The sequence below is a fragment of the Megascapheus bottae genome, chromosome 1 (genome assembly GCF_031878675.1).
Source record: "Megascapheus bottae isolate mThoBot1 chromosome 1, mThoBot2.hap1, whole genome shotgun sequence".
Taxonomy (NCBI): Eukaryota; Metazoa; Chordata; class Mammalia; order Rodentia; family Geomyidae; genus Megascapheus; species Megascapheus bottae.
Window position 1 is genome coordinate 27,215,151 of NC_143509.1, and position 10,449 is coordinate 27,225,599.

Consider the following 10,449-nt stretch of genomic DNA (forward strand, 5'->3'; position numbering starts at 1 on the left):
GTCGCCTGCCCACCGACGGCTCCTCGTTCAGTCCCCTTCTTTCCCCTTGCCAGCACCCGCATGTCAGGCCTACCTGCATCTGGGCAGACCTGAGTGGAACTTCCTTGCCCATTTTACAAGGAAATAGACCAGCCTGGCTTAGACGTTCTTTTTCTGTCACCATTTATTGGCTTTCCATGTGACACCTAGCCCCACCCCATGCCTGCCCCTTCCTGTGAGGAGAGGAGGGGCCCTGCTTGTCAGGCTGGGGGCTGGGTGACCAGCAGCCAGATGGTCTTCTTCTTTTTTTTTTCTTCCAGTCCTGGGCTTGAGCTCAGGCCTGAGCACTGTCCTTGGACTTTCTCAAGGCTGGAGCTCTACCACTTGAGCCTCAGCACCACTTCTGGCTTTTTTCTATGTATGTGGTACCGAGGAATGGAACCCAGGTCTTCATGCTTGCTAGGCAAGCACTCTACCACTAGGCCAAACTCCCGGCCCTGATGGTCTTCTTGATCCAGGGCACATATGGGTACACAGCGGTGGCCACGGGGGGTCTGAAGACATTGATGCAGGTCTTCCCACTGAAGGACAGAATGCCATCCACCTTGTCTTTGCTGCATATCACAGGGCCACCTGAATCACCCTGGAGGAATCGACACAATGCAAGTCAGCCTCTGCATCCAAGGAGACAGCTGAGTCTGTTCCTCTCCCTGTGCAATCTATTTGCACTCTCCTTCCCACCCCAGGGCCTTTGCACGGATTGTCTATTCTATGGTGCTAGAGTTCATACTGGAGTTTTGTTGTTTCCTGAGGCTAAGTACCCTAGGTGTAACTTGAACAGTTTTTTGTCTGTTTGTTTTGTCAGTTTTGGGGCTTGAACTCTGGGCCTGGGCACTGTCCCTGAGCTCAACTCAAGGCTAGCACTCTACCACTTGAGCCACTGCACCACTTCCAGCTTTTTCTGTTTATGTGGTACCAAGGAGTTGGATCCAGGGCTTAGTGCATGCTAGACAGACACTGTGCCACTAGGCCACACTCTCAGCTCCTGTTTTGTTTTGCTTTTTTTATGCTAGTACTGAGACTTGAACTCAAGGCCTTTCACTCCCACTGGAGCTTGAACTCTGGGTCTGGACGTCGTCCCTGACCTCTTCTGCTTAAGGCCACAGTGCCACAGTGCCACTTCTGTTTTTTTTTCTAGTGGTTAATTGGAGATGAGAGTCTCATGGACTTTCGTGCCAAAGCTGGCTTTGAACGTCGATCCTCAGATCTCAGTCTTCTGAGTAGCTAGGATCACAGGCGTGAGCCACCATGTCTGGCTTACTGAGCTTTTTTATTTTGTTTTATTTTGGCCAGTCCTGGGGTTTGAACTCAGGGCCTGAGCACTGTCCTTGGACTTTCTCCAGGCTAGAGTTTTACCACTTGAGCCACAGCACCACTTCTCCTATTTCTATGTATGTGGCACTGAAGAATGGAACCCAGGTCTTTGTGCATGCTAGGCAAGCACTTTAACCACTAGGCCAAACTCCCAGCCCGAGTTTTTTTTTTTAATGGAAGGGTGGTATGCTACCACTTGAGCCACAGTTCTATTTATGACTTCTTGATAATCAGAGATAAGAGTCTCCAAGACCTTTGTCTGCCTGGACTGGCTTCAAACCTGGAGCCTCAGCTCTCAGCCTCCTTACTATCTAGGATAAGAGCCTATCTAACCTCCAGCGCCCAGCTATGTCTCAGTATTTGCACATATTTGTGCTAGTCTGGCCCTCTTGGACTCCCTAAGGCATGGGAGTCAGAGGCTGGTCTGGATTACAGTGGGCTTGGCTGGGAGGCAGTCCAGCCAGTCTGAGCTGCCCCCCATGCCCGCTGCAGATACCTTGCAGGGGGCCTGGCCCTGGGTGTCCGAGGCCACACAGAGCATGTTGTGAGTGATGCTTCCATTCCAGAAGCGGCTGTTGTTGCACATCCTGGCATCCAGCACACGGAGCTCCAGCTCCTGCAGCTTGTGGGCCAGGTGCCCAGTGGGGTGGGTCATTCCCCAGCCGGCCACGCTGCACTTTGTGCCCGCAGGTATGACACGGTGCTTTCTGTTCACCCCCATTGGCCGGATGGTCCTGCTGGCTTTCACCTTTCTGTCCAGCTGTGTCGAGAGGAGGGGCAGTGAGGGGAGTGGGCGGGTGAGCTGGACATCCATGTCCCCCCCACCTCTCCACCCCACCCCCCGGCAGATGCTCGGACCCCTCCCTCCACACACCTTCAACAGCATGAGGTCATTCTCCAGATTCAGGCTATAGCCTGGGTGTTTGATGGCTGCCTTGATGTGGAAGGTGAGGCCGGGGTCCTGGCGATTGTGGAGGTCGTGAAGGCCCAGAACCAGTCTCAGCCGCTGCAGCCTGTGCACAGAGCGGAATCAAGAGGGCAGGCCTCAGCTTCTTACCTGCAATCCCAGCTACGCAGGAGGCTGAGATCTGAGGATCATGGTTCAAAGCCAGCCTGGGTAGGAAACTCCACGAAATTCTTTTTTTTAATTCTTCTTATGTTGGTCCTGGAGCTTGAACTCAGGGCCTGGGCACTGACCTTGAGCTTCTTTTGCTGCTCAAGACTAGCACTCTACCATTTCAGCCACAGCACTTCTGGCCTTTGTTGTTTGTGTGATACTGAAGAATCGAACCCAGGACTTCATGCATGGTAGGCAAACACGCTACTGCTAAGCCACATTCCTAGCATCCCCTCCCCCCCACACTTATTTTAACTCAAAGCTGGCACTTGGCACTTTATCACTTAGAGATGAGTCGCACAGACTCTTCTGCTCAGGCTGGTTTCAAACCACAATCCTGAGATCTCAGTCTCATGAGTAGCTAAGATTACAGGCATGAGCCATGGCACCCGGCTTCTTTTTGATGGCTCCTTGATGATGCTATAGATTAAGTTCCCTCCTGGGTTGGCTCTGGCCCTCTGGCAAGCTCTATTATTCTGGTGAACACAGGGGACACAAATCCCTAAGCATCCAGTCGGAAGGGGGCCCCCCTCTGGTCTTCCCGTGGCATGTGGAGCAGCCCCCCGACTCCCCGGACTCCACCATCCCCACCGAGGGAGAACCAGCCCTTCAGGATTAACACCCCCATGGGAATGGGGACATGGAACAGCTTAGGACACAGAGGAGGGGCACTCACGGAGCTGTCAGACAGTGGGCCGCGGTCAGCACCCACTGGGGGTGCACGAGGACACCCCCACACAGGTGCAAGCCGGCTTTCTGCAGTGACGCCATGTAGGGACGAGAGTGGGGGGTGACCTCATGACCCCCGATGATTTTGGCCTCCAGTGCGTCGCCAGCTGGGTCGGGGGGTGAACAGATAGGCCAGGTGAGGGCTCATGTGTCCACTCCACTCAGAGGTCCTGAACCCCACAGAGTTGCCACCCAAACAAACCCCCAGTGCTCCCTACAGCTTCCATCTTTGGTCTGCTCCCCTTACTAAGCCTTCCCCTCTGCTCAGCCCCTGGTGAAGTTCAAAATGTCAACCATGCCAGGTGCCTGAGGTTCACGCCTGTAATCCCAGTTACTCAGGAGGCTGAGATCTGGGGATCATGATCAGAAACCAGCATGAACAGAAAGTCTGTGAGACTCTTATCTCCAGTTTAACCACCAAAAAGCCAGAACAGGAGGTGTGGCTCAAGTGACAGAGCCCTATTCTTGAGCAGAAAAGCTCAGGGATAGTGCCCAGGCCCTGATTTCAAGCCATATAACTGATAAAAAAGAAAAAAAAGCAATCATAGCTGGGTGCCAGTGGCTTATGCCTATAATCCTAGCTATGTAGGAGGCTGAGATCGGAGGATCCAGATTAAAGGCTAACATGGGCAGGAGAGTCCATGAGACTGTTGTCTCCAACTAACTAGCACAAAAAGTCAGAAGTGGAGGTGTGCCTCAAGCAGTAGAACATCAGCTGTGAGCAAAAAAAAGGGAGAGCTGGAGGCCTTGAGTTTAGATCCCAGTACAGGCATGCACACACAATTATATCCACCATAATCTGCACTAATGGGTCTCACCTACAATCCTAGCTATTCAGGAGGCTGAAATTCAGAGCATCTCAGTTGAGGTAGAAGTGTGGGTAACCCACGCTTATCTCCAATTAACCAGCAAAAAGCTGTGCTGGAGGTTTGGCTCAGTGGCTGAGGGCCAGATGAATAATCAGGAGACCCTGAGTTCAAACCACGATATGAGCAGGCAAGTAAAACAGTCTTAGGCCGTGGAAGGCCTCAAATGCCAAACACCCAGAGATTCTGGCCCTAAGGTTGTGCCTAAGACATACAGCACTTTGTCTACAAAGATACCTGGACAACCTCTTGTACAGTGGCACATGTCACACAAACCACTGAAGGGGACAGCAGTGTCCTTTCGTAGGAACGTATCACCACACTCTGTCCGTGCTGGAACATCACACAGCAAGGCTGTGACTGATGCTGTAATGTAAAAGGACTTTGAGGACTCAGTGCTCAGAGCAGCAGACACAGAGAGCCTCATCGTGTGTTAGGAAACATCCAGAACACATGAATCCAGAGACTGGAAGGCAATTTGTAGGTTCCAGTGCTGGGGAAGACGTGGGGCTTCTTTAACTTGTTTTTTTTTTCCTTTCAGTATTAAGGTTTGAACTCACAGCCTTGAGATTGCTTAAATCATACCTTCAGGTGCATTCATTATCTTTCAGATGGAGTCTCTTCCCAAGCCAGCCCCTGACCCTGACCCTCTGGCTTCAGCCTGCATTTCTCTTGTCTCAGATTAGGACTGTCTTATCTATGCCTCCTGGGTAACAGGCAAGTGCCACCATGCCTGGTTTGCTTTGTTGAGATACGCTCTCATGGGATAGGAATTTTATTTGAGTGTGTGTGTGTGTGTGTGTGTGTGTGTGTGTGTGTGTGTGTGTATGTCATAGAATGTTCTAGAATTTGAAAGGTACTACAAATAAGACTTGTAAACTGGATGAGTAAATTGTATAGCATGTGAATTATTTCTTTATAAACTGATCACAATTTTAGATGTAAGTTTTCTTGTGTGTGTGCATGCACACGCATGTGAGCTGGCCTTGGGGCTTGAACTCAGGCCATGCTTTTTAGCTCAAGGGAAGTGCTCTACCACTTGAACCACAGCTCCACTTCTGGCCTTTTAGAGATTAATTGGAGATAAGAGTCGAACATTCTTGCCCCAGCTAGGTTTGAACCAAGATCATATATCATCGTCCTGAGATATGTGTTGTCCACCAGCGCCTTACCCGGCTACAATTATTTTAAAAAAATTGATAAGGGCCAGGAGTTTGGTAGAGTGCTCGCCTAGCATGTACGAAGCCCTGGGTTCAATTCCTTGGTACTATATACACAGAAAAAGCCAGAAGTGGCACTGTGACTCAAGTGTCAGAGTGCTAGCCTTGAGCAAAATGTGTCCAAGGACAGTGCCCAGCCCCTGAGATCAAGCCCCGAGACTGGCAAAAAAAAAAAAAAAAAAAGCCTCGGGGCCGGGAGTTTGGCCTAGTGGTTAAAGTGCTTGCCTAGCATGCATGAAGACCCAGGTTCGATTCCTTGGTACCACATACATAGAAAAAAGCCGGAAGTGGTGCTGAGGCTCAAGTGGTAGAGCTCTAGCCTTGAGAAAGTCCAAGGATAGGGCTTAGGCCCTGAGCTTAAGCCCAGGACTGGCAAAAAAAAAAAAAAAAAAGCCTCTTGGTGACACCAGCCCTGCATGGCACGTACCCACCTCCTTGCCTCCAGTCACTGGTGCCCTACCAGTGCTGCCTCCTTCCCATTGCAGGGCTCTTGCACATGCTACTGCAGGACACATGGATGGGTGGGTGTGGATGGATGGACAGGAGAGGAGATGGATGGTTAGAGAGCTGGCTGGATGGTGGTACATGGGTGGTTGATTTATAGATGGATAGGTAGATGGATGATGGACAGAAGGATGAACAGATGGCTAGGTAATGGGCAGATGGCTGATAAATAGGGAATCCCAGCCTGAGAGTCCATCTCATTCTGTGGCCAGAATTATTGTATGGCTCAGCACTCGGCTCCCTCCTCCTCACACTCCCAGGCACCTAAGGTTCTGAGGTTGTAGGTGGCATCTAGTCTCACCTGCTCTGCACGCCCCCTGCCCCCCTCTGGAAAACCCTTGCATTTTTCTCTTTTTTTATTGTCAGGATACTGTAAAGAGGGGTTACAGTTACATTCGTCAGGTGCTTTACTTCTCCCACATTCATACCCCTTCTCATGTTTTTGTCCCTGTTTCCCTCCCGCATTTTTTTTTTGCCAGTCCTGGGGCTTGAACTCAGGACCTGGACACTGTCTTTGGACACTTTTTGCTCAAGGCTAGCGCTCTGCCACTTGAGCTACAGCACCACTTCTGGCTTTTTTTTTTTGTCAGTTGTGGGACTTGAACTCTGGACCTGGGCGTTGTCCCTGAGCTCTTCAGCTCAAGGCTACTGCCTTTCCCCTTGAGCCACAGCAACCCTTCCAGTTTTCTAGTGGTTAATTGGAGATAAGCATCTTCCAGACTTTATAGTGCTCGGGCTGGCCTTGAACCGAGATCCTCAGATCTTAGCCTGCTGAGTAGCTAGGATTACAGGTGTGAGGCATTGTACCTGGCTGACGTGTAGCTTTTTCTGAGTATGTGGTACCAAGGAATAGAACCTAGGGCTTCGTGCATGCTAGGTCAGCAGTAGGCAACAATCCCAGCTCAATCCTTGCAATTTTTTTTTTTTTGCCAGTCCTGGGCTCGAGCTCAGGGCCTGAGCACTGTCCTTGGACTTTCTCAAGGCTAGAGCTCCACCACTTGAGCCTCAGCACCACTTCCGGCTTTTTTCTATGTATGTGGTACCAAGGAATCGAACCCGGGTCTTCATGCATGCTAGGCAAGCACTTTAACCACTAGGCCAAACTCCCGGCCCCCTTGCAATTTTTTTTTACAGTGCAGATCCTTGGGCTTGAACTCATAGCTACAGCTCCACTTCTGGAGCATAATGGTAGCTAATTGGAGATATAAGTGTTACTGACTGGGCACTGATGTATCTTGCCTATAATGCTAGCTACTCAGGAGGTTGACATCATGGTTCAAAACCAGCTCAGGCAAGAAAGGCTGTGAGACTCTCCTCTCCATTTTTCCACCTGAAACCAGAATTGGAGCTGTGGCTCAAGTGGTAGGGTGCTAGCCTTGAGCAGAAGAGCTCAGGGACAGCATGCAGGCTCAGAATTAAGCCCCACTACCACAAATCATCATCATCATCATCATCATCATCATCATCTCATGGAGCTAGGCTTGGTGGCTCAGAGCTGAAGAGCTCAGGGACATCACCCAGGCCCAGATTTCAAGTCCCATGACTGACCGAAAGGAAAAAAAAAAAGTCTCATGGATTTTCCTGCATGGGATGGCTTTGAATTGAAAGCCTCAGATCTCAGCCTCCTGAGTGGCTAGAATTACAGGCGTGAGGCTAGGGCCTGGCCTTTGTAATCGTCTTGATTCCCAGCTCCAGGGGCGTCTGTGCATTGGGAGATGGGAACAACAGCTAGGTCATCCCACACTACGGCTGAGGGGAGAGCTTCGGGGCACAGGAGGTCCCCAGGGCCACAGCCACCCTCAGGGTAAAGGAAAAACTGCAGAGAGTGTGTGTGTGTGTGTGTGTGTGTGTGTGTGTGTGTGTGTGGAGGGTGTGTGTGTGTGTGTGTGTGTGTGTGCGCGCGTATGCACACGCTGATCCTGGGGCTTGAACACAAGGTCTGGGTGCTGTCCCTGAGTTTTTCACTCAAGGCTAGCACTCTGCCACTTGAGAAACAGTGCCACTAGGGGCTTTTTGGAGATAACTTAGAGGTGAGTCTCACAGACTTTCTTGCCTAGGCTGATTTTGAACTGGCACCCTCAGCCTCCTGAGCAGTGAGGATTATAGGCGTGGGCCACTGGTGACCAGCCACAGAACAACCTGGCGGCAATCTTTTTGTCATTAAGGAGGAGAAACTGAGGACCCCTGACACCCGGGCAGTAAGGACACAGCATTCTGCTGCTGATACAGATCAAAACCCTCAGAGGAAGTAGCAAAGGGGCCTCAGGCAGGGAGGGGCCGCTAATTTCCACTCCTAGGGAGGACAGAGGTATGATAGCGATAGCTCTGAGCTCTGGAACTTCTTTCCCTATGAAGGATCATTAAGGCCTGATGCACTGATTCATGCCTTGAATCCCAGCTATTTGAAAGGCAGAGATCTGGAGGGTGGAGGTATAAGGATAACCCTAAGCAAAGCTCAGTGAGATTCTATCTGAACCAACCAATCTCGTGTTCATTGCTCTATTCCCAGCTATGAGGGAGGATGAAGGTAACAGGTTCAAAGTCTAGGATGGTCTGGGGGAAAAACTATGAAGTCCTACCTGAAAAGTAACTGAAGCCATAAAAGGGTCTTGGTGGATGCTTACCTAGCAAGCGCAAGACCCCGAGTTCAAACTTCAGTATGTACTATCAAATATAAATAAATAGGGCTGGGAGTGTGGCCTAGTGGTAGAGTTGCTTGCCTAGCATGCATGAAGTCCTGAGTTGGTACCATATACACAAAAAAAGCTGGAAGTGGTGCTGAGAGAGTGCTCAGACCCTGAGTTCAAGCTCCAGCCACTGGCAGCCCTCCACCTCCAACACACACACACACACACACACACACACACACACACACACACACACACACACACGATCGATTGTCTGGGTTCAAAAAAACATGGTAGCACCAAGGAATGTAGGTTCCTCCTGTAGCTCAAGAAAGAATCACACAGACAGACAGATAGACACAAATACACACACACTAAGTCCCAAATCAACACGGAAAGCATCTAGCATGAAGCACCTTATGGGCAATGCTGGAACTTGAACTCAGGGCCTCATGTTTGTAGGCAGGTACTCTACCATTTTGAGTTGCAAACAACCCCGACCCTGATACACAGCTCCTAAACCCCATATGTTCCTCTCCACATGTCAAAAACACTCCCTGACCTTGTGGCTCACTCTGTATAATCTCAGTTATTTAGGGATTTGAGACCTGAGAATCTAGGTTCAAAGTCAGCTGGTGTAAAAAAATGTCCTGAGATTGTATCTCCAAAATAACTAGTGAAGTGGCAGATTGGAGGTATGGTGCAAGCGGTAGAATGCCAGCTGTAGCATGCAAACTAAGCAAAAGCATTAGGCCCTGAACTCAACCCCTGCTACTGATACAAAATCCAATCTAAAGAACAAAAAAACCCACTGTTGTTTTCTGATGAGACGTTTTGTGTGAATGGCACAGAAATTTTAAAGCACAAAGTTGGAAGTCAGACCTAGTGGGCTGCTTGTTATTCTATCACCAGGAGGTTGAACACAGGAGGATCTGGAGTTCAAGTCTAGCCTGGGCTGCAGGTCAAGACCCCAGCTCAAGAAGCAAACCATTGGGGCCAGGAACTTAGTCTAGAGGTAGAATGCTCGCCTAGCATGCATGAAGCTCTGGGTTTGATTCCTTGGTACTACAGACACAGAAAAAGCTGGGAATGGTACTGTGGCTCAAGTAGTAGAGCATGAGCCTTGAGAAACCACAAGGACAGTGCTCAGGTCTGAGTTCAAGCCCCAGGACTGGCAAAAAAAAAACAAAAAACAAACTCAAAACAAAAACAGAAACACATTGAAAAGTACACAATTGTACCTTGGAAGAGCAAAATTCCCCCCCTGTTCCTGAGACCCTTCTAGAAACGTTAACAGCATACAAGCGACTTCTTGTACATTCTCTTAGAAGCTAGAAGGCTTTTTGGTGGTTAATAAGCGAGAAATCTAGTGAACTTTTCAGCCTAAGCTGGCCTCAAACCATGGTCCTCAGATCTCAGCCTCCTGAGTAGTTAAGAGCTACAGGCGTGAGCTTATTTCCCACTTCTCCACTCACACCCACGATTCCCACACCACTGCTTTCCTATGTATAGTCCACTCTCCTCCAACTCCTGAGCTCTGAGCCTCAGTTTCTCTATCGTTCCCCCAGTTCCCTCTCACCTGCCCACAGTGTCCCGAAGGCCAGTAGCAGCACTGGGAACCAGTGAGCCTCCATCTTGCTGCAGGATTTCTGTTTCCTGTCCCCAGTGGTCTCCTCACCCCTGCCCTCTTCTGTGAGGGCTGGTGACATTCACAGCCACGCCCTCTATACCAGGCTAGAACTGGAGTTACTTTACCCACAAGCAGCTCATTGCATCTAAGAATGCACTGGAGACAAAACCCCCATCACCCACAAAGGATCACACCATCTGACAGTCTTCAAATCCTCCATCTTTGTGTATACTGTGTGATAATTAGTATGACAAAGTTGGTGTGTGTGTGTGTGTATGGTATGCTCATCATGGGGCTTGAACTCTGGGCCTGGGCACTGTCCCTGAGCTCTTCAGCTCAAGGCTAGCATCCTACCACTTGAGCCACAGTGCCACTTCCCATTTTCTCGTGGCTAACTAGAGAT

General features: G+C 50.0%; 1 protein-coding gene across 1 annotated transcript; it reads right to left on the minus strand.

The window, feature by feature from the left end:
- Positions 1 to 310: 310 nt before the first annotated feature.
- On the minus strand, positions 311 to 10,069 carry Gzmm (granzyme M). The gene is made up of 5 exons (XM_090328637.1): positions 9,996 to 10,069; positions 3,147 to 3,306; positions 2,228 to 2,366; positions 1,850 to 2,113; positions 311 to 622 (listed from the first exon to the last, which is right to left on the minus strand). Exons 1-5 carry the CDS (start codon positions 10,048 to 10,050, stop codon positions 458 to 460), a joined length of 783 nt encoding a protein of 260 aa, XP_090184763.1. The 5' UTR covers positions 10,051 to 10,069; the 3' UTR covers positions 311 to 457.
- Between the last annotated feature and the right edge of the window lie 380 nt (positions 10,070 to 10,449).